Source organism: Lagenorhynchus albirostris, chromosome X (assembly GCF_949774975.1).
Source record: "Lagenorhynchus albirostris chromosome X, mLagAlb1.1, whole genome shotgun sequence".
NCBI lineage: Eukaryota > Metazoa > Chordata > Mammalia > Artiodactyla > Delphinidae > Lagenorhynchus > Lagenorhynchus albirostris.
Window position 1 is genome coordinate 25331503 of NC_083116.1, and position 25253 is coordinate 25356755.

General features: G+C 38.0%; 1 protein-coding gene and 1 pseudogene across 2 annotated transcripts in view; one reads left to right on the forward strand and one right to left on the reverse strand.

Moving 5' to 3' along the window:
* The window catches only part of XIAP (X-linked inhibitor of apoptosis), a 55068-nt gene that overhangs the window by 17424 nt on the left and 12391 nt on the right, over positions 1–25253 (reverse strand). For both annotated transcript variants that reach the window (XM_060138740.1, XM_060138739.1), the window contains exons 2-6: positions 12568–13476; positions 11371–11470; positions 9365–9443; positions 7485–7527; positions 3723–3935 (exon numbers count right to left, since the gene is read on the reverse strand). In XM_060138740.1, coding sequence (XP_059994723.1) covers positions 3723–3935; positions 7485–7527; positions 9365–9443; positions 11371–11470; positions 12568–13444 — 1312 coding nt within the window. In that variant the 5' untranslated portion in view covers positions 13445–13476. The remainder of the gene's footprint in view (positions 1–3722; positions 3936–7484; positions 7528–9364; positions 9444–11370; positions 11471–12567; positions 13477–25253) is intronic.
* Positions 20112–25253, forward strand: part of LOC132513061 (partitioning defective 6 homolog beta-like) — a 17721-nt pseudogene continuing 12579 nt past the window's right edge.

The following is a 25253-nucleotide window of genomic DNA, read 5'->3' on the forward strand; positions in this document are numbered from 1 at the left end:
CTCACAGGTCCCAGCCTGGCATTCCCTTTGCCCTGAGTCTACAGCAGGTCTCTTTTGTGCTTCCTTCCCTTCAGGTAGTCTCTCTACACCTGGGCCAGTCCTGGGGGTCAGGGGACGACCCCTTCCCAGTGTTTTTTAAAAAGTAGCTTTGTAGGGCTTCCCTGGTGGCGCAGTGGTTGAGAGTCCGCCTGCCGATGCAGGGGACACGGGTTCGTGCCCCGGTCTGGGAGGATCCCACATGCTGCGGAGTGGCTGGGCCCGTGAGCCATGGCCACTGAGCCTGCGCGTCCGGAGCCTGTGCTCCGCAACGGGAGAGGCCACAACAGTGAGAGGCCCGCGTACCGCAGGAAAAAAAAAAAAAAAGGTAGCTTTGTAATTCCAAGAAAAATCAAAAAAAGGAAGACAATTAAGTAATTTACACATTACTTTTGGATGTAATGCCACAATGAATAAAAAAGGACACTGGATCAGATACCTCCAGTAGTCAAATTTACAGAGACAGAAAGCAGAATGGTGGTTGCCAGGGGAGGGGGAAATGGGAGTTGTTTAATAGGTAAAGAGTTTCAGTTTTGTAGATGAAAAGAGTTCTGGAGATTGACTGCACTACAGTGTGAATGTACTTAAAACTACTGAACTGTACACTTAAAAATGGTTCGGAAGGTAAATTTTATGTGTATTTACCACAACTGTTTTGTTTTTGGCTGCGCCGCGTGGCTTGCTGGATCTTAGTTCCCTGACCAGGGATGGGACCCAGGCCCTCAGCAGTGAAAGCGCCGAGTCCTAACCACTGGACCGCCAGGGAATTCCCCACAATTTTTTAAAAAGTAAAAAAAAAAAACAAGAAAAAACAGGAACACCGGACCAGAAGTCAGGAAACCTGAATTTTACTCCCAACTATCTGAGTGACCTTGAGTAACAGCATATCTGCAGTTCAGTTTTCTCTGAAGTAATGAAAATTTTGTATGATCTTTAAGGTTCCTTTCATTCCGATTATTTGTGATTCCATGTTTGCAGACCACAATGGATGAAATGTCATGCCTACCAAACACAGATATCATTAACTCCACTTTTCCTACCTTATTTCAGGCTTGCATACAGACACTTACTTGAGATGGTGATGGTCTGGGCATTCTTTCCAGACTAGTAGTTTACCTCTGGCAATTACTTCACTCTAGCCTTTAGAGTAACTGCTAGGTTCTCTCCTTTCCTGAGGTACCTTTCCCCTTCTACTTTCTACAAGGCCCCCTTCTAGGTCGGGAGGTTCTGGCACATAGCAATAAAGGCAACAGCTAGATCATCTTTGATGTTATTTGCTAATATTTTTACTACATTATTTTAAACCACTTCTAGAATAAACTGATGTTGTTAATGTTCCTATCAGAGCAGATTCATGTGGAAAGACAGACTGATAAAAAATGTGTATGGGTTATTTGATTTTTACATTATGTTCTGCAATATACACATAAGGATTAAAGCAAGTGCCTTAGCACACACATGAAATAAAGGGCTTTGTATCATACTATGTTGTTTCTAAAAAGAAAGAAAAAAAGATACTAATTTGGTACTATCTTTAGAAGACTGGGGTATTCTCTGTCACAGAGCCAATGGGATAAAAACTAGTATTGAATCTAGGATTTCTCAATGAGTAACAATAACATTGTACTTTTTTCTAATAACTTCCATCTGTTTTACTTCAATTAGGCCCACCCTCTATTTTGTATAGAATTAAAAGATTCTTAGTGCCAGTCTTTCCTCATCAGCTTTGGGGAAGAGAAATAGACAGCAGTCCTCCATGAGAAGACAGCCTGTAACAATTACTTGCCTCTCAATTTTGTGAGACTAAGGAGAAATCATCTGATGAATTCTAACCCGTGCCCCTGAGAGCTGGCATTTGTTTAGGCCCTCCTTCCCACACTACCCTGGCTTGTAGTCTCAGTAATAAGAACTCCCCACCAACTCCTGTTGGATAGAGGACAAACATGCCCCAATGCACTCTGTCCCCTGTTCTCTTTCTACTGCAACCCACTAAATCTTTCTGTTGTAAACACCTTCAGGTATAAAAACTAACACCTTATTGTCAAACTTAATTAAGCTTGAGTTGTGGTTAAGGGGAGAATGGCACAATCACTGGTATCACGAAGTAAATGGTTTGTTTCACTATCACCAAGACACGTGGAGCTATTATAGGTTTAAAATACATGCATCTTTAAGGAAAAGATGCTTTCTGCTGAATCTTTTACATCAACTAATGTAATTTAAAACATCATTAATGTTATACTGTTTTATGACTTATGTAATTATCTGAATAATGTTTCAAAAACATCTGAAATAACCTAAAGATCAAAAGGGTCTTTAAGGTAAAAAAAAAAAAAGTGAACTTTTAGGTTCATTAGCCCTTGGAGAGTTCTCATCTTTTGATACAGGTGGTCAAAAGCTTAGAGAACGATTATAATAAAGTACCCCAAGAATGTATTCAGTTTGAAACCTTTTCTTTAACCTCCAATGTTGCTGGCAAGCTCTAGAGTAGCTGTCATCCTTAAAGGAGAAACTTGTATTTTTTATCTTTCTTTTTCCTAAAAGGAGGTTATATACTTCTCTTCTACATTATTTAATACACTTTCTATACATGATTCATAGTATTAAGATGCCATTAATTCAAGCTCTATTTAGCAATATGACCCCTTTATATATTTACATCATATGAAAAGTTGCAGAACACTCTAAATCCAAAGAGTTTCAACTACAAAACTTATAGTCTACACACAACGATAAAAGTTAGTCTTTGTTGTTCTTTATCTAAAATAAAGCATAAACTCACACTTTTAAAATGAATGGATCACTGGATCTTACTTGGACCCTGAGTAGAACAAATGAACTGAAAAAACATTTTAAGACAATGAGGAAAATTAAAACCAACTGAATTTCAGATGATATGGAATTACTGTTAATTTTGTTAAGTGTGACAATAGTATGTTATGGGCTAAATGTCTGTCTTCCCAAAATTCATACGTTGAACCCCTAACCCACTGTGTGATGGTACTTGGAGGTGGTGCCTTTGGGAGATAATTAGGTTTAGATGAGGTAATGAGGATGGGACTCCATGATGGGATCAAGGTCCTTATAAGAAGAAGAACAGAAAGCAGAGTGCTCTCTCTCTTGGCCATGTGAGGACTTAGAGAAGGCAGCCATCAGCAAGCATGGAAGAGAGTCTTCATCAGGAACCAAATCTGCCTGCACCTTGGTCTTGCACTTCCCAGCCTCCAGAACTATGAGAAACAAATGTCTGCTGTTTAAGCCACCCAGTTTACAGTACTGTTGTAACAGTCTGAGCAGATTAACACACAGTATTAAGGTGATGTTAAAAGAAGTCCCTATCTGTTAGATATTTATCAAAGTATTTATAGGTAAATGATATATAGGATGTCTGGGATTTACTTTGAAATACTACAGCAAAGAAAAAAAGGTGGGGGAAGAAGTGAAACAAGATTAGAAAAGTGTCGATAATTATTGAAGATGGTCGATGTGTACGTGAGGGTTCATTATACTATTCTCTCCACTTTTGAGTATGTTTGACAGTTTTCATAATAAAAAGTTTTAAAAAACATTTATCCTAAGGGGAATATGAGAGGAGGGAAATGAATGGGCCACCAAGTCATGTAAGATACTATCCATAATGAAGTGATGTTAGGTGTGTCTTGCTTTTTAAAAACAGGCATGCGTACCTTTCTGTAACGAAGTCTGACCTGATTCATCTTGTGCATTGTCTTTCTGAGCACTCACTAGATCTGCAACCAGAACTTCAAGTGATTTATAGTTGCTCCCAGATGTCTGAATTTTTTCCTCCATTATTTTCTTAATGTCCTTGAAACTGAATCCCATTCGTATAGCTTCTTGTACCATAGGATTTTGGAATATGGTATCATCTGAAATGAAAACTGATGAGGAAAAGATCATAGAGTTTAATTATTTTCATGAACACAACTCAACAGCAAAGTATAATTGAAAAGAAAAATTTAAGCAACAAGCAAAAAATCAAAACCAGGGACTCCCCTGGTGGTCTAGCAGCTAAGACTCTGCGCTCCCAATGCAGGGGGCCCAGGTTTGATCCTTGGTCAGGGAACTAGATCCCACATGCCTCAAAAAAAAATTTAAAAATCCCGAGTGCCGCAACTAAGATCCAACGCAGCCAAATAAATAAACAACAACAACAACAAATCAAAACCAAACCACCAAACCAAAGCTGCTTTGGGAAGAGGACTTAGAAATACTTGGGCGTTGAAGAATCACTTTCAGAATCTTACAACAGTTGAAAATGCAATGAGTATGTATTTTGTAGCATTATGAATTGAGATTAGGTGCTTTAAAGACTACATGAACAGTACAAGATAAGGTAAAACAGATAAGAAAAGGGTTAAGCGCTTCAAAATTCTGAAAAGCGTGGATGCCTTTAGTGAATCACCAGCAATTATTTTGAAAAAATCATGGGAAATAGAGGAAGACGCAGTCTGTAACCTTGAATGTATCAGCTTCCTATCTCTCTGACTTAGTTTCTGCAGCTGGGGGGAGGGTGGACTAGATAAGGCAAGAAAGCAAATAGAAAGTCACTTTAATGACACTCAAAGTAGGAATACAGATTGTGTAGTGATGTGCTAAAAGAGGAGACTTCTCCTCTGACTCATCAATTCCACTCTTCAGTATTTTTCTTTTTCTTTTCCACGCCACACAGCTTGCAGGATCTTAGTTCCCCGACCAGGGATTGAACCTGCGCCCCGGCAGTGAAAGCGCTGAGTCCTGACCACTGGACCGCCAGGAACTTCCCCACTCTTGGGTATTAAAAATGAGTACATATATCCACCAAAGACATACACAAGAATATTCACAGCAGTGTACTTATAACAGGGCCAAACTGGAAACAACTCAAATGCCCATCATCAGGTGAATGGATAAGTAAATTCTGGTATATTCAAATATTACACAGCAAGATAGAAAAATGAACTACTGCCACAGACAACATGGATCAATCACATAGATATGATAAACAAAACATCATCATAATGATGAACCAGAGACAAAAGAGTGCATACTGTATGATTACATTTTTAAGATGTTCAAATCTAATCTATGGTAATAGAAGTCAGAATATAACTTGAGGGTGGATATTGATTGGGAAGGGGCCTGAAGGAGCTTTCCAGGGTGGTGGAAATGTTCTATATCTTGATCTGGGTGATGGTTAGATGGACCTCTACCTCATACCATATACAAAAATTAACTCAAAATGGATGAAAGACCTGAATGTAAGAGCTAAAACCATAAAACTCTTAGAAGAAAACACAGGTGACCTTGGATTAGGCAATGATTTCTTAGACATGACACCAAAAGTATAAGCAACAAAAAACAGACAAGTTGAACTTCATCAAAATTAAAAAGTAATATGATTCAAAGGACACCAACAAGAAAGTGAAAAGACAACCCACAGAATGGGAGAAAATATTTGCAAATCATATATTTGACAAGGGACTTATATGTATAATGTATAAAGAACTAAAATATATAAAGAACTATTACAACTCCATAATAAAAAAAAGTAACCCAACTAAACAAAGGGCAAAGGAGATGAACAGACATTTCTCCAAAGAAGACATACAAATGGCCCATAAGCACATAAAAAAATGCCCAACATCATTAGATATCAGGGAAATGCAAATCAAAACCACAATGAGACATGCTTCACACCCCCTAGGAGGGCTGTAATAAGGAGACAGACAAGTGTTAACAAGGATGTAGAAAAACTAACTGAAACCCTCATACACTGCTGGTGGGAATATAAAATGGTGCAGCCACTTTGGAAAACCGTCTGGCAGTTTATCAAAAGTTTAAACATAGAGTTACCACATGACCCAGAAATGCCATCCCTAAACATATACCCAAGAGAACTAAAAACATATGCCCACACAACAACTTGAACACAAACATTCATAGCAGCATCAGCATCATTCATAATAGCCAAAGAGTGGAAACACCCCAAATGTCCACTGACTAATGAATGGATAAACAAAATGTGGTATTATCCATATAAAGGAATATTTTCCACCATAAAAAATAATGAAGTACTCATATATGATAAGGGTTGAACTTATATGACTGGATGAACCGTGAAACCACACATTATTACTCCACTTATATGATACGTCCAGAATAGGCAAATCTATAGAAACAGAAGTAGATAAGTGGTTGTTTGTGCTTGGGGGTCGAGGGGCTGCAATGGTGAATGACTGCTAAGGAGTATGGGGTTTCTTTCTGGGGTTATGATAATGTTTTGCAATTAAATAGTAGTTATGGTTGTACAACCCTGTGAATGTATCAAAACCCACTAAAGTGTATACTTTATACGGGTGCAATTTTTGCTATATGAATTATATCTTCATTTAAAAACACTAATCCTAAACCAGAGCAAGAGTCTTACTAGTCATAAAAGGAATAGTATGCAGTATAAGGATGATTATTATCAAGAAATGTTATAGAATCTTTGTTTCTGGACAATTTCAAAAATACAGGCTGGAATAAATGATTTCTTAAACTGTATCATTTATGCACATTACAAAACCTTAATCAAATAGTATCAAATTGGCTCTCCTTCTCTAGCATACGTATGAATATATATAGTATTCTCTTGCCTTCTAATCCTTAAGATACTAAATAGATGATGTTATGAGTATAGGGAGTGGGGAATCACCAGACATATTCTATTTTTGAAACATGATGCCTACGTTGAGAATGAGATCTGTAGTGTGATGTAGGATTCAGAAGACCTTATTTACAGTCCTAGTTCCACTAACGCTTTGTAATGTAACCGTGGGCAGGTCACTTAACCTCTCTGTTTCTTCATCTGAAAAGTGGGATAACGATATCTTCTTTGTTTCACATAATATCTTTCTCTGCACACCTTAGTTTTTAAAGATGCCTATCATGAGTAAATAATCTTTGTGATAAAAATCCTCTACCTCTCTAAAAGGTAATAGGAGGTAAACAAACCAAACCATACCCCTTTGTGAAGAAGCTGGGGAAGGCAAAAAGATGGCATGGAATAAGGAAGCAGGAAGGTTAGGGCTGATCATGGTGATGGCACATTAGTAGAGCACTGGATTCACAATCCTGGCTAACTAAAGAAACCGCATTGACAAAAATACACTTAACGAAAAAAAAAATACACTTAACGCTTTTTGTGATTTTAACAGAAATAACAATGGAGAGCCTACAGCTGTTCCTCTGGAACTTGGAAAAACTGTCCAACCTCTGAACTAATGTTCCCAGTATATAAATATCCAACTTAAATTTATAGGCACTTCATTAATTCTTAAGTCTACAGCAATCTCATCTCAAAGATATATACCTTGAAAGAATCAGTTTACCTTTCCACCTTATAAATAACAAGTATAATAAACTGGCAATGAAATTAAAGTATTTATTTTAATAAGAATATTTACCAATTCTTTTAGTTAATGATGGTGTTTTTTCAGCAGTTCTCGTCTAAAATAGAAATATGAATTATAAGTTAGAATTCCTTTTGGTAGAAGACAATTACTTCAATTTGAGAAGTTATGTTAATCATGAGTTTATAAATTAGCTTTATTCCAGTTCAACATATGAATATTCACAAGAGGCATATAGCCTGATGAAGCTAGAAGTTAAAAGATCATCTAACCCAATCCATTCACTTTACAGACAAGAAGCTGAGGCTCAGGGAGATTAAACAACTTGATTGAGGCAATACAGTTCATGGCAGGGCCATAATGGCAACTCTTCTGTCTCATTCTAGTCCAGGGCTCTTTCCACAAAGTACTGATGCCTTGGCCACCCCAGGCCACACTATCAATATAGATACCTTTTTGAGATTTTAAATATTGTCTGTGAAAAGTTAAAGACTAGTAGTACAAAACACATTATACAAGTCTAAGTTCAGAAGGCTGAGGGATTTAAGTGTTTTAGTTCTTCAAGCCCATTTTCGCCTACAGTGATACTTAAATCAGTTCATTCTGATTCCCTTTTCACAAATTTGCTTTAGCTTAAGAAAAACGAGCACTCTTCAAGATCTCCCCTTTAAGCTCACCATACATTACTGTTTTACTTTTAAAATTTTTATTTTATATTGGAGTATAGTTGATTTACAATGTTGTGTTAGTTTCATGTGTACAGCAAGGTGATTCAGTTATACATATATCTATTCTTTTTCAAATTCTTTTCCCATTTAGCTTATTACAGAATATTGAGCAGAGTTCCCTGTGCTATACAGTAGGGTCCTTGTTGGTTATCTATTTTATTTTATTTATTTATTTTAATAAATTTATTTATTTTTGGCTGTGTTGGGTCTTCATTGCTGCACACGGGCTTGCTCTAGTTCGTGGCGAGCTGGGGCTACTCTTCACTGGGGTGCGTGGACTTCTCATTGCAGTGGCTTCTCTTTGTTGCGGAGCACAGGCTCTAGGGGCGCGGGCTTCAGTAGTTATGGCACAAGGGCTCAGTAGTTGTGGTACAAGGGCTCAGTAGTTGTGGCACGCAGGCTCAGTAGTTGTGGCACGGGCTCTAGAGCACAGTCTCAGTAGTTGTGGCGCACGGGCTTAGTTGCTCCGCGGCATGTGGGATCTTCCCAGACCAGGGCTCGAACCCATGTCCCCTGCATTGGCAGGCGGATTCTTAACCACTGCGCCACCAGGGAAGTCCCGGTTATCTATTTTAAATATAGTAGTTTGTGTATGTTAAACCCAAACTCCTAATTTATCCCCCTCCCCACCTTTTCCCTTTGGTAACCATAAGTTTGTTTTCTGTGAGTCTGTTTCTGTTTTGTTAAATAAGTTCATTTGTATCATTTTTGCTCACTGACTTCCTTTTGGTCACACATACCTTCTTTTGGTGTCTTAACACCTCCATCAAGCCTTCTGCCCTGGGAGCGATTCTGTTTCTTTAGGTGATTTTGCATAACTCTCTTCTGAACCATTATATTTTGTTTAGCAATGTAGCAGAGTTAATATTTTTTGACAACTACTTTTTAAAGACTGTTTAGGTACACAGTAAAATTGAGGGGAAGATACAGAGATTTCCCATGTACCCCTTGCCCCAACACATACGTTCCCTCCCTCATTATCAACATCCTTCCCAGAGTGGCACACTTGTTAAAATCAGTGAACCTACACTGATATGTCATAATCACCCAAAGTCTATAGTTTACATTAGGGTTCACCCTTGTTTTACATTCTATCACCATACATTATTAATCTAAAATACTATACTATGAATTTTATACTAAGAAATCATTGCAAAACAAATTATGTAATATCTGAAAATATATATTCTACAATATGTGACTTACCAGAGACTCCTCAATTGAATGGGTTAAATGAATATTGTTTATGTATTCTTGTCCCTTCTCTTCTAACAGAAATCTACACCTAAACAAATAAAACGTTAAACTTTAGTAGCTCATAAATTAGTAAAGTATAATTAAAGATATAACCTCCATCATCTTAATTCCATTAACTTGCTTTTCGATATTTCTAAGGAGCCACAAAATAAAATGTTACTCAATTCCTTATTAAACTATCATTTTAAGGTTAAAAAAATGTTCTCTTTGTTATCCTAATATGCTAATGTCAGTACAACAAAAATATCAACTTGAGAACTTTCAGCTTTTACACAAATTATTAAATTAGCACCTTGACATTTAAAAACAAGTTTTAAGTAATCTTAACGAGTTTTATTTAGAGATTAACCAATTGTACATTTTAAAGGAATTCTTTAGGCTTTCAGCTTTTCCTTTTAAGGCTGTTTAAGGTTAAAATTTATTTTCAAATGATCATTCTGAAGTTTTAAGTTGTACTATTTTGTAGGCCAAAAATCCACATCACTGTACACTGTACACATCTGTGTACTTTATTTTAAAGAGGCAAGACGGCAAAGAGATGTTTAGAATATGTCATCTTTCTAAGATGCCACTGAGTGTAAGCAGCATGATTATATTATGTACTACCACTGCCAATTAAATTATGACCCACCACCAGATGTGTCCTGGTTTCAGAGATCTGAAAATGTGACCAACTGTGTGCCTTAGAATCCGCGAGATTCAGTAGTATTTGTTAGAGGGCATGATGGATTCTTAAGGAATCTCCTTGGCAACATGGGCTCTCATGCCCATCATTAAAGAGCCTACTTCCCACAGTGGATAAGAATCTGCCTGCCAATGCAGGGGACACGGGTTCGACCGCTGGTCTAGGAAGATCCCACATGCTGCAGAGCAACTAAGCCCGTGCGCCACAACTGAGCCCGCGTGCTGCAACTACCATGATGAGAAGCCCATGCACCACAATGAAGAGTAGCCCCCGCTCACCACAACTAGAGAAAGCCGCACAGCAACAAAGACCAACAAGGACAAAAATTTTTTTTTTTAATTTTAAAAATAAAAAAAATAAAGAGCCTACTTCCAAACAACAACAAAAGCATACATTCCTTTTTTTTAAAAAAAAGTAATTAATTAATTTGGCTGCGTTGGGTCATCGTTACTGCACGGGGGCTTTCTCTAGTTGCAGCGAGCGGGTGCTACTCTTCATTGCGGTGCGCGGGCTTCTCATTGCGGTGGCTTCTCTTGTTGTGGAGCATGGGCTCTAGGTGCATGGGCTTCAGTAGTTGTGGCACACGGGCTCAGTAGTTGTGGCTCACAGGCTCAGTAGTTGTGGCTGGCGGGCTCCAGAGCGCAGGCTCAGTAGTTGTGGCGCATGGGCTTAGTTGCTCTGTGGCACGTGGGATCTTTCTGGACCAGGGCTCAAACCTGTGTCCCCTGCTTTGGCAGGCGGATTCTTAACCACTGCGCCACCAGGGAAGTCCCATACGTTCCTAATTTGGTGTTTAGAAATAGAATCATCTGAACGTCATAGATGTGATACGTAAGTAATGAATGGTTTGGTCACTGGAGAAGGCTTAGGTGTGTTTTTTTTGTTTTTTTTTTTTTGTGGTACGCGGGCCTCTCACTGTTGTGGCCTCTCCCGTTGCGGAGCACAGGCTCCGGACGCGCAGGCTCAACGGCCACGGCTCACGGGCCCAGCCGCTCCGCGGCATGTGGGATCTTCCTGGACCGGGGCACGAACCCGTGTCCCCTGCATCGGCAGGCGGACTCTCAACCACTGCGCCACCAGGGAAGCCTGGCTTAGGTGTTTTGTTCAAATGTATATAAAGTAGGTGACCCCATTTTTATAAACCTGGTGTGAATTTCAAATTTCAATTGGTGAAGGCAAAAATAGCTGACGTGAAAAGTTATTCAAGTCTTCCCACTGCTTGTGTGCTGTCCAACTTGCCTGTCACTGAAGGAACATTTAAATACCTTACCCTGGATACCACATAGCATGTTGTTCCCAAGGGTCTTCACTGGGCTTCCAATCAGTTAGCCCTCCTCCACAGTGAAAGCACTTTACTTTATCACCTTCACCTAAGAAACACACAAGTAAAAATACATGTATTTGTGCAATTACAAGCTTACCCCAAAATATCCTTTTAAATACTATAAAATTAAGCATTTCTAAATTACATGAAAGTCTCATAGCTTAAAAGAAGATATCTGAATTCACATCTAAGTAACAGATAAGATCATTTGAGGAGGAAATACACACTAAATTCACTGATTCAATTTGAGGTATTTTACAGAAGACACAAATAAAATTTCCCAATTTTTATGTGAAAAATCACAATTGTTTTAACATATGTCATTTGGGGCCATCAATGCTACATTTACTTTTTCAAACTGTGAAACTTTAACAATAAAATTCAGCATATATATAAGTTTCTCTAAGGTTATAGCTATATGACACTAAACAAACTTTCAAGATTGCTATATGATACTAAGTAAATAAAATATTGAAATAACTTATATTTTGTATTTTGGCACTATTCAATCTTAAAGTAACTGGGTCAGATATATAACGGTATAATTTTTCTGAATATTCCTGGAAGCCATCACACTAATGGCCCTTCCTTCCCTACTGACATGTCTACAGCAGTCCATTTGAAAAGTGCTCATTTTAAGCAATAAGGTATCTTTTGAATATACAGGGCAGCTTTCAAATATACAGTCTATGTACAAAAGGCAGGTATCAATTTTAACATCAGCCAAAGTAAACTCCCTAATGTTAACTCTTCTTATAGGGTTGTTGTGAAGCATAGAGAAAATGCATGTAATATACGTATTGAGCACATATAGTAGGTGTGTAATAAATTATAGTTAGTATTACTATCAGACCTATTCTTCTATCAGGGATATCTATCATCTTTGGCATGTCATTCTTCTCCAAAACACAATTACATAAAGATAAATATGACTCATAATATGGTAATCTTTTCCATGTAAATTCAGTGGTTATATTACAGATTCAACATAAGGGTTCACAGAATAATACTAATATAAATAATGATGTCGGCCTACACCTAAATATTTACCAGTTCCGGTGGCAAATGGCATCTATTTACTTTTTAGGAGCCCTGGGATAGTTGGAAAGTTATTTATTAGCCTACTTTTATAATAAAGTTTACCTAAAGCATAAAATCCAGCTCTTGCAAGCTGCTCCTTGTTAACTGAGTATATCCACGTCCCAAATGTAATGATCCGTGCTTCGTAATCTGCCATGGCTGGATTTCTTGGAGGATTTGTTGAATTTGGGAAATTCCTATCAGAACTCACGACATCAGATTCCCTTTGAATATTAAAATTCCGGCCCAATACAAAGAAGCAATTAGGAAAGTGTCGCCTGTGTTCTGACCATGCACGATCACAAGGTTCCCAATTTTTCAGTTTCCCGCCACAACAAAAGCATTGTACTTGATCATCAATACCCGTGTAGTAGAGTCCAGCACTAGCTAACTCTCTTGGGGTTAAGTGGGCATAGTCTGGCCAGTTTTGAAATGACTTTAATCTAGCTTCTTCACTACACATGGCAGGGTTCCTTGGGTATATGGTGTCTGATAAATCTACAACCTGTCCAGTTCTCAAAAGATAGTCTGCATGAGTCTCAGATGGCCTTTCTAAAACAAAATGATTTCTGTTTCCCAGACAGTTTTCAGCTTTGTACTGACCATTTTGGACACCAGGATTTGTAGGCTGTGCAGCATTACTTTCGAAATAAAAGCCATTGATAAATCTGCAATTTGGGGATACTTTCCTGTGTCTTCCAACTGCTGAGTCTCCATACTGCCATCTATCTACTGCTGCATGACAACTAAAGCACCGCACAGTGTCTCCTTCACCAGTGTATAGAAAACCAGCTCGTGCTAGTGTTGATGCTGAAACAGGACTACTACTTGGAAAATTAGCAAAAGTTTTTAATCTATTAAACTCTTCTACAAATTCTTCATCCTTACTGATGTCTGCAGGTACACAAGTTTTAGATCCTTCAAAACTGTTAAAAGTCATCTTCTCTTGAAAATAGGACTTGTCCACCTTTTCTAAAAAGAGAACATTACATTAGGAAATCCAAAAATGTCAAACACAAGCAATATACTTTTGATATTAGGAGTTAACAAATTACCCACTGATGACACAATTTTAAAGAAACATTCTAATTCTAAATACTAGAATCCTACATTACCACATGATTCAGGTTATAAAGTAAAAACTAGCATTTTTGTTTTCTCTTTCAGAGGAAAGTAATATTTAAGCAGGTAGATCAGAACTATTCATTTTTAAGTGCCTATTTTACATAAATATGAAAACTATATGATGCAGAATATATTAAAATTATTAACCATGTAAAATCATTAATTAGGAAAAGCACGAAAGAAGCATAAAATATGCAGATTCTTGAAGTCTATGCATAATTGTTATAATGGATCATTGTATATTCAAGGCAACTAAGTTTAGTTTTTACAATTAAAAGAATGTTCAGAATGTTAATGAATTTTTAATATTTCTTTATTGATTAGCAAAAGATAAGTTTTATTCACAATGTTGGTTCCAATGTATTCTTTAAGAGCATCAAATGTTTATGATTTTCACGTATAAAGAGTCCATTTTTGTTAGAATTGGATCATTTCAAATGTATATAATACTGCCCTCTAGAGGGTGGCTCAGGAAAAATACTAAGTACTTGTAGACCTTAACTGCAGTTACTTTTGCTATCAACTGCCCACGGTCAAGAGACAAACTGTTCAAATGGAAGAGAAGTACTATTGCAGCCTCATTAGAGCTGCCAAATTACAGCTGTGTAATATTTAACCAAGATAAAACACTAACAGGAACTGGCTGGATTATGAGAAGAGATAATTTATCCTCCAAACCTGAACTCTTTTGAAACTGAAAAATGATGCTACTAATAATTTCATTGGGACAAGAGGCACAAATAAGGGTTGCCCCAGGCAAACCTGGTTCTTTAGAACCTCACACTGTTCCTGACACTGTGCTCAGTACATGCTTGCCAAATGAAAAATAAAAGAATGGTCACAATGACTCTGTCTCTACTTCATACGTATAGTAACTGATTTCTTGGGAAGAATTAGCAGCTCTTTTGGCATTATGTTGGCACAATATGTCTTGGAACATCATCTCTCTTGGAGTTAATGTTCAACAAAAGGCTTCTGTCTTGCAGGCTGGCAATGGACTTCAGTCTTTCCTGGGCCCAATTTACAATGGTATTAATTCATATACACCTCAAGAGCTGAGTTATATCTGCATACAACAATTTTTGGAAGACAGTCTCCATGATTTTTGATTATTGTTTCCCAGATGTCTGAAAAAGTTCTAGCACTAGCTTCAAGACTCTTTGTTGAATCAGCATAAGGTAGATGACAAAAACCAAGATTCAAAGAAACCAAGGCTGGCTGATAGGCTAATGAGATAAAATAGGGATATGTGTAAAGTCTTATATTCTGACTTTAAAAATCTGTGGTACAACTAAAGGAAGATAGAATCTTGGTTTGGAAAGAAGTCATGTGAAGGGAAACCTCCAGATTAAAATCGTGGGATTTGAGTTAATTACAAACTCATCATGAGCCAACATTACATGGCAGCTAAAATACCTGAAGTAACTTCAGTCCGCATTAACGTACAGGTGTGCAACATCCAGATTCAATTCTGCTACATACTGAATATTATTTTTAATTCTGAACACATTTTAGAAGGGACATTAACAAAGTGTAACTTCCATAGAGAGCAATCAGGATGATGAAAATGGTATTCTATGAAGAAGAGTTGGAAGAGTCAAGTATTTATCTCAAAGGGAAAAGAAAATTGTAGGGAGAGGGGTGTAGAGGATAGAATATCTAAAAGGCAGTCATGTAGAAAAGGGATCCAAATTCTGTTTAGCTTGAGGGCAGAATTAATGAATATAATTAAAGCCAGTAGATTTTAACCCAATACAGGGATGAACAGCTACAACAATCAATATCAGTATAAAATGGACTGGGTTGTCTTGTAGCTTATGAATTCCTCTCATTACTGGAAGGGACTTTGGCATGGACTAGGAGACAGTATTAAACATTTCTAAGTCTATAATTATCCTGAAGAATAAACGCTGAATATAATCTAAAACATATGAAAGTTACCTTCTCTGAGATGGCTAAGTTTTGTTTCTCAGGTCAATCAAAATAAAAGTGTAAAATCAATGATCTATTCTCATTTCATAATAGTGAATATTTTGCATGGTTCAAGTAGTCATCCCATTTCAGATAATATAAGATAAAGCTCCATCATTCAACACTAGCAGGAGAATCTCTATTTGAAACTTTCAGGCGGAGACCTCATCTTCCCAGGGGTTATTTCCATACGAATAGTTTAGATTTCACTGTTTTGAAAAGCAGATATTTATTCAGAAGCATTCAACTGAAAACTACAAATATATTATCAGAGTGTGAGCTTTTGCAGAAGGGTGAGAAAACAGAACTACCAGAAAGGTTAAGACTAAAAGAGAGAAAACCGATTGACAAAAGACAGAAACCTTAGGACTGGAGGGAAGCACCAAAAGAAAGGGATGGGAGATGATTAAAAAAAAAAGTATTTAAGTGAAATGCAGGTGGGGAAGATGATATTTAGAAAATAAGTATATGTGGGGCACAGGAATACAGAAGAAAATGAGGTATGAATACTGGAGAAGGTTTTGGATGTGAACAAGTCAGAGTGGAATAAAGTATGCTGAGGTAACTTAAGGCCTCTTTGTGAAAGCACATTCAGGCTTTGTACCAGGTAAGGAGAAAGGCAAGAAGGCACACACAGAGAAAGATGTCCAAGAAAGCTTTGACATAAAGGGGCCAGGCAGTCAGAAATCGTGAGGGAACAGTGGTTGGGAAAAATGGCACTCTGAAAGCCAACACTGGTATAAAAAGAATCAGCAAGCGGTGGTACATGTTTATACGAGGGGTATGGAAGATTTCAAGATGCTGAGATGTTGTGTTTAAAATATACATATAATGATGACCCAAAACCTATGGGATGCAGCAAAAGCAGTTCTAAGAGGGAAGTTTATAACAATACAGTCCTACCTCAAGAAACAAGAAACATCTCAAATAAACAACCTAACCTTACACCTAAAGCAATTAGAGAAAGAAGAACAAAAAATCCCAAAGGTAGCAGAAGGAAAGAAACCATAAAGATCAAATCACAAATAAATGAAAAAGAAATGAAGGAAATAATAGCAAAGATCAATAAAAACTAAAAGCTGGTTCTTTGAGAAGATAAACAAAATTGAAAAACCATTAGCCAGACTCATCAAGAAAAAGGGGAGAAGACTCAAATCAACAGAATTAGAAATGAAAAAGGAGAAGTAACAACTGACACTGCAGAAATACAAAGGATCATGAGAGACTACGACAAGCGACTCTATGCCAATAAAATGGACAACCTGGAAGAAATGGACAAATTCTTAGAAAAGTACAACCTTCCAAGACTGAACCAGGAAGAAATAGAAAATATGAACACACCAATCACAAGTACTGAAATTGAAACTGTGGTTAAAAATATTCCAACAAACAAAAGCCCAGAACCAGATGGCTTCACAGGCGAATTCTATCAAATATTTACAGAAGAGCTAACACTTATCCTTCTCAAACTCTTCCAAAATATAGCAGAAGGAGGAACACTCCCAAACTCATTCTATGAGGCCACCATCACCTTGATACCAAAACCAGAAAAAGATGCCACAAAAAAGAAAACTAAGGCCAATATCACTGATGAACATAGATGCAAAAATCCTCAACAAAATACTAGCAAACAGAATCCAACAGCACATTAAAAGGATCATACACCATGATCAAGTGGGGTTTATCCCAGGAATGCAAGGATTCGTCAATATATGCAAATCAATCAATGTGATACACCATATTAACAAGCTGAAGGATAAAAACCGTATGATAATCTCAATAGATGCAGAAAAAGCTTTTGACAAAGTTCAACACCCATTTATGATTAAAACCCTCCAGAAAGTAGGCACAGAGGGAACTTTCCTCAACATAATAAAGGCCATATATGACAAACCCACAGCCAACATCGTTCTCAATGGTGAAAAACTGAAACCATTCCCTCTAAGATCAGGAACAAGACAAGGTTGCCCACTCTCACCGCTACTATCCAACATAGTTTTGGAAGTTTTAGCCACAGCAATCAGAGAAGAAAAAGAAATAAAAGGAATCCAAATCAGAAAAGAAGAAGTAAAACTGTCACTGTTTGCAGATGACATGACACTATACATAGAGAATCCTAAAGATGCTACCAGAAAACTACTAGAGCTAATCAATGAATTTGGTAAAGTAGCAGGATACAAAATGCAGAGAAATCTCTTGCATTCCTATACACTAACAAAAAATCTGAAAGAGAAAATAAGACACTGATGAAAGAAATTAAAGATGATACAAACAGATGGAGGGATATACCATGTTCTTGGATTGGAAGAATCAACACTGTGAAAATGACTATACTACGCAAAGCAATCTACAGATTCAATGCAATCCCTATCAAACTACCAATGGCATTTTTCACAGAACTAGAACAAAAATTTCAAAATTTGTATGGAAACACAAAAGACCCCGAATAGCCAAAGCAATCTTGAGAAAGAAAAACAAAGCTGGAGGAATCAGGCTCCCTGACTTCAGACAATACCACAAAGCTACAGTAATCAAAACAGTATGGTACTGGCACAAAAACAGAAATATAGATCACTGTAACAGGATAGAAAGCCCAAAGACAAACCCACGCACACATGGCCACCTTTTCTTTGACAACGGAGGCAAGAATATACAATGGCGAAGAGACAGCGTCTTCAATAAGTGGTGCTGGGAAAACTGGACAGCTACATGTAAAAGAATGAAACTAGAACACTTTCTAACACCATACACAAAAATAAACTCAAAATGGATTAAAGACCGAAATGTAAGGCCAGACACTATAAAACTCTTAGAGGAAACCATAGGCAGAACACTCTGTGACATAAATCACAGCAACATCCTTTTTGACCCACTTCCTAGAGCAATGGAAATAAAAACAAAAAATAAACAAATGGGGGCTTCCCTGGTGGTGCAGTGATTAAGAATCCGCCTGCCAATGCAGGTGACATGGGTTCGATCCCTGGTCCATGAAGATCCCACATGCCGCGGAGCAACTAAGCCCGTGCACCACAACTACTGAGCCTGCGCTCTAGAGCCCGTGAGCCACAACTACTGGAGCCCACGTGCCACAACTACTGAAGCCCGTGTGCCTAGAGCCCGTGCTCTGCCACAAGAGAAGCCATTGCAATGAGAAGTCCGTGCACCACAATGAAGAGTAGCCCCCGCTCACTGCAACTAGAGAAAGCCCGCATGCAGCAACGAAGCCCCAACACAGCCAAAAATTAAAAAATAAATAAATTTGTTTTAATAAATAAATAAATAATCAAATGGGACCTAATGAAACTTAAAAGCTTTTGCACGGCAAAGGAAACCATAAACAAGATGAAAAGACAACCCTCAGAATGGGAGAAAATATTTGCAAACGAAGCAACTGACAAAGGATTAATCTCCAAAATATACAAACAGCTCATGCGACTCAATATCAAAAACACAAACAACCCAATCCAAAAATGGGCGGAAGACCTAAATAGACATTTCTCCAAAGAAGATATACAGATTGCCAAGAAACACATTAAAGGATGCTCAACATCACTAATCATTAGAGAAATGCAAATCAAAACCACGAAGAGGTACCACCTCACACCAGTCAGAATGGCCATCATCAAACAATCCACAAACAAATCATGGAAAGGGTGTGGAGAAAAGGGAACCCTCTTGCACTGTTGGTGGGAATGTAAAGTGATACAGCCACTATGAAGAACAGTATGGAGGTTCCTTAAAAAGCTAAAAACAGAACTGCCACATGACCCAGCAATCCCACTACTGGGCATATATCCTAAGAAAACCGTAATTCAAAAAGAGTCATGTACCACAACGTTCATTGCAGCACTATTTACAATAGCCAGGACATGGAAACAACCTAAGTGTCCATCGACAGATGAATGGATAAAGAAGATGTGGCACATATATACAATGGAATATTACTCAGCCATAAAAAGAAACGAAATTGAGTTATTTGTAGTGAGGTGGATGTAGCCAGAGTCTGTCATACAGAGTGAAGTCAGAAAGAGTAAAACAAATACCGTATGCTAACACATACATACAGAATCTAAAAAAAAAAATGGTTTTAACGAACCTAGGGGCAGGACAGGAATAAAGACCCCGAGGTAGAGATTGGACCTGAGGACACAGGGAGGGGGAAGGGTAAGCTGGGACGAAGTGAGAGAGTAGCACTGACATATATACACTACCAAATGTAAAATAGATAGCTAGTGGGAAGCAGCTGCACAGTACAGGGAGATCAGCTTGTGCTTTGTGACCACCTAGAGGGGTGGGATAGGGAGGGTGGGAGGGAGATGCAAGAGGGAGGGGATATGGGGATATATATACACATATAACTGATTCACTTTGTTATACAACAGAAACTAATACAACATTGTAAAGCAATTATACTCCAATAAAGATGTTAAAAAGAAAAGCAAAACAGTTACAGCAGCTATAGGAAACTAACTCACGTTGTTTCTATTTCTTTTTGGTTAGACACTGCCTAAATGTTGAGGATTTCTTTTTTTTTTTTTTTTTTTTTTTTGCAGTACACAGGGCTCTCACTGTTGTGGCCTCTCCCGTTGCGGAGCACAGGCTCCAGAGGCGCAGGCTCTGGATGCGCAGGCTCAGCGGCCATGGCTCACGGGCCCAGCCGCTCTGCGGCATGTGGGATCTTCATGGACCGGGGCACAAACCCGCGTCCCCTGCATCGGCAGGCGGACTCTCAACAATTGCGCCCCCGGGGAAGCCCGAGGATTTCTTTTAATTTCTCTAGTTACGTTCCTCTTTGGACAAGTGAGTATAATTTAACCAACTGGCTTTCACCTAACATCTACATCTGTCAAGCAACTGGGATTGCTAATATATTACCAGTGCATGTTAGCCAAGTAGTACCTATTTAAAATAGGACTGAAATTAACTTTTATAGCATAACAAGTTAATTTTAAAATTTATGACTGTTTTAAAGCACAGAAAACCTTTTATTCTAAGAGGGAAAGATTTAAAAATTCCTGGGGAGGGGCTTCCCTGGTGGCGCAGTGGTTAAGAATCTGCCTGCCAAGGCAGGGGACATGGGTTCGAGCCCTGGTCCGGGAAGATCCCACATGCTGCGGAGCAACTAAGCCCGTGCACCACAACTACTGAGCCTGTGCTCTAGAGCCTGTGAGCCACAACTACTGAAGCCCGCGCGCCTAGAGCCCGTGCTCCACAACAAGAGAAGCCACCGCAATGAGAATCCCATGCATCGCAACGAAGTGTAGCCCCTCCTTGCCACAACTAGAGAAAGCCCACACGCAGCAATGAAGACCCAATGCAGCCAAAAATAAAATAAATTTTTCAAAAATGTTAAAAAAAATAAAAGAAGGCTTAATAAGCTTCAATGAAAAAAATAAAACATACATATACCTGTACATATACATACACACAGTATACGTGTGTGTGTGTGTATTTATTTAGCCTAGTCAGCTGGGTAAAGATAGCCATGGGCATGTGCCAAGGAGAGGAGACTGACTGCTTCTCTAGCAATAATGCGGGAATATGGGGAGTTGGAGGGGAGAAAAAAACACACAGAAAACCCACTTACCTGGTATCTGCACACAATACAAAAGTTTCTGTTTCCTTCAGGTTTTTATTATTAAAGTTGTCAAATATATAGAACAAAGGTTATTTTAAATAGGAAAAGGATATAAAGTAGGATGTACATCTGACTGCAACTGTGTGAAAATATATACTCATGGACAAACCTGGAGGTAATTTTTAATATATGGGTAAAATATGTTAGTTAAGGGGACAGGATTATAGGTGACCTTTTTCTCCAAAATGTCTTTAATAATATTTTTACTTAAAGTCTCTGCGGTTAGCACCACTGGCCTGGGTCAGGAGCCTGGTCATGGGGAAGGCAGCCGAGAGCAAAGAGGTGGATGGGCTAGTTGCCCCCTTATCCTCCTCCACCAGGGTTCTGCAGTCACCAAAGCAGAGGGAGACAGGATGGAGTTGTGTCTCCACTTGCACCACAGACAGGCTGCCCAGCCACCCTGTGGAGCTCAGCATTGAGACCCAAGCCACCTCTGCAGGTGCGTTTGGTGAGTTGCAGGCTCTTGGGCTGCAGCCCCTGCACTCAGCGTGACTGCGGCTGCCAGGGCATCCTGGAGAAGAGCAGGTTTGGCACTGAATTTCATCAGTTTTTGATAGAAAGAGCAAAACTTGGACATTTTTGAGGAGTTTTATGGATTACTGCAACATGTTCATAAGATACCTAACGATGACATTTTATTAGGATATACAGAGATCCAGGGATACTTACTATCTATAAATAAAGATGATAATTATCACATAACTGCTTCAACAACCAACCTGCTGCTTAAGATTTTTACACAGAAAAAAAGGAAGAAACAAACAGTGCCTTTGGTACAGACATGCTAATGAAGAAGGAAAATGTTTTAACCAATGTTCAATGTCAACCACAGAAAAATGCCAGATCTAGTAATTGGTATGCACCAAGACTTCAGATGTGTGTCTTCTATTACAGATGTTGACACTCCCCCAGAAACACACCATAGGATTAGTTCATCTTTACAAACACAACACTGAACATTCCCTAGGGACTCTATAGCTGGGATGGTTTCATTCTAACGGAGACACTACATGGCTCAGAGAAGGTCCCAGGGATCGTGTGTGTGTGTGTGTGTGTGTGCGCGCTATTTTTGTTTTTTTAATTTTTGGCCATGCTGTGTGGCATGTGGGATCATAGTTCCCTGACCAGGGATTGAACCTGCATTGGAAGCACAGTCTTAACCGCTGGACCGCCAAGGAAGTCCCTTCCTCCCCCCACCCACCCCCCGCCAGGGAGCTTTATATCCTGGCTTATTCCAGGAGGTCTGGCTCGCAGCACAGGACTATATTGGCTGTTAATGATGACGTTTTAGATGTTAATGGTATAGAAGTTTCAGGGAAGAGTTTTGATCAAGTAATAGGATGACTGCAAACAGCTACAACCTCATCATAATAGAAGGCAAGTAAACAGGAGAATAACGTTAGGAACAGTAGGACTTCTGGCAGCTCTAGCCAATCTACTGATAACAGCTTTCTTGGCTATCCACAGCAGATTGAACCAAACATTGAGCCAAAGGATGAAGATGACATTATTACTGAAGACAGCGGTGTGCCACACTAGATTCCTAAAGCTGTTCCTACTATCAAAAGACTGGAAATGGTTAACCCAAATAGAACAAACTCAGTTTTGAGTCTGGAAAGAATAGTTTTATTCCGTCTAATTAAATGAGTTTAGCACCCCTAGCAAATGGTACAAACAGAATTTGAAACACATGTTCCAGATCAAAAACTCTTAGAAGACTGAACAATCATGAAACCATCGTTTGAATGTTTTCTGAGTGAGGATGTCACAGGACTTGCAAATTTGGGTAGTTTAAGATCTTTCAAACCTCCGAGCCAATGACCTGGAATAGGCATGAGAACAATAATGTTGTAAGTTTAAAATGTTCTTAAAATAAATAGAAACAGAAAATAGATTAGTGGTTGCTTACAGCTGGGAGAGGAGGGGAATGGGGAATAACTGCAAATGGTTACTGACTGGGTTTCTTTTTGGAGTAATGAAAATATTCTAAATTGGATTGTAATGGTGGTTGTACAACTCTGAATATACTAAAATCACTGAACTGTACACCTTAAAATTAATTTTATGGTATGTGAATTATATCTCAATAAAGCTGTTTAAATGCTTTTCAAATAGTAGTTTGGTAATTGTTAGTACAAATTTTGGTGGATCAGAGGTGATTTTAAGTCTAAAACAAAGGGAGCTCTGCTAATCAAATTATATGCTTTTGATATGGAAAACTAGATGCTACAGTACATTTTCAGAACTATGTGAGAGGACTAAATTATTTCTGTTTGAAGTGGTTAAATATTTAACCTGTTACAAAGATTCCAGTTAGTTTTTCCTTTAACCACATTCTTTAAATTTTAATGTGAAGTCTGATTCTCTTTTGGTACTCTGAGGACCTCAGTTCTTGTGTACCCAGTATTTTATTTCTTAATGTTGTTCTTTTGTCACTAACTGTTACAAATCATTTTCTGAAATGCATTATTTTCTAACTTCTAAGAAATCAAACCAATTGGCTGTTCTTAGGAGTTTCTTTCCACATTATGAAGCACTGAAGCTATGTTCCTAAATTATGAAATTCTGTGACAGTTTTTCACATTGATGTTTGTCCAGCCTATAGATTATATATTTATAAAATAATTCCAAATAGGTATAATTTATGTTTTAAAATGCAGTTAATTTCATTGACTCTGGTAATATAGAAGACACTCTCCTTTAATTCTTATCCTCATTCCTAATCTCATTGGAAAGTATTCCTTTTGTTTTGGGTGTGTATATCTACATATTATATTGGTAGGCTTTTGAACTTTTTTAATGTACATATGGTCCCCAACTTACAGTGGTTTGACTTATGATTTTTCCAGTTTATAATGGTGCGAAAGTGATACGCATTCAGTAGAAACCTTACTTCGAATTTTGATCTTTTCCTGGGCTAGCACAATTTGATACTCTGTAGTGATGCTGGGCAGCATGTCGAGCCACAGCTCCCAGTCAGCTCAGATCACGAGAGTCAATAACTGATATACTCATAACTTTTCTGTACCCTACAACCATTCCATTTTCACTTTCAGTACAGTATTTGATAAATTACATGAGACATTCCACACTTTATTATAAAATAGGCTTTGCGTTACATGATTTTGCCCAACCGTAAGCTAATGTAAGTGTTCTGAGCACATTTAAAGTAGGCTAGGCTAAGCTATGATGTTTGGTAGGTTAGGTGTATTAAATGAATCTTCAGCTTATGATACTTTCAGCTTAGGATGGTTTTATTGGGATGTAACCTCATAGTAAGTTGAGGAAGATCTGTATTCAAGTAGTGCAAATTGTTTTGGATATAAAATGCACTTAGATTAAAAGGTTTTTACACACAGGACAAACCTGTGCACTTTTTTTGTGCAAAGATTCTGGATTTTCTTCAGTGGGATTATTCTGGGAACACTGCCTACACTTTAAGAGAAAGCTGTGGTATTTACCACTGACAAGTAAAGTTTATCTATATTATTTTCATTAGGCTATTTATTTCCCACACATCCACTTAGAACAAGTAAGTGTGAGGCTGCGAACTTTCATTCTTTACCTGATTTCTTCGGCATTTATCATTGTACAATGTGCATAAGCACTACAGTATGCATGTACATAGAAATTAAGAATATTATGAAGTTCCCTGTGGTTTATAGATAATTCCCCCCAAAATTATTAAAATCATCTTATAATAGGGCTAGTATGGATGCCTTTGTAACAGTTGTGTGCTATTAAAACAATGAAGGATCAAATGATTCCCTTTTAAAGGATAGCTTCTCTAAATGGTTAAAAAAATATGAAGAAATAAATTCTGGATTAATTGAAAAAAAACCTCTAATGTTAAAGCAATAGAAAAAAAAATCCCATGCAGGGAAATATTTTTGTGAGATTTAATATCAGAACACTACTCAGAAATGTATTTAAGTATTAAGCTTTCTAATAAAAATCTTACTTGAAATGAAAATTAACAGTAATTTCTTAAAGTGACTACTATTTGGTAGTCAAC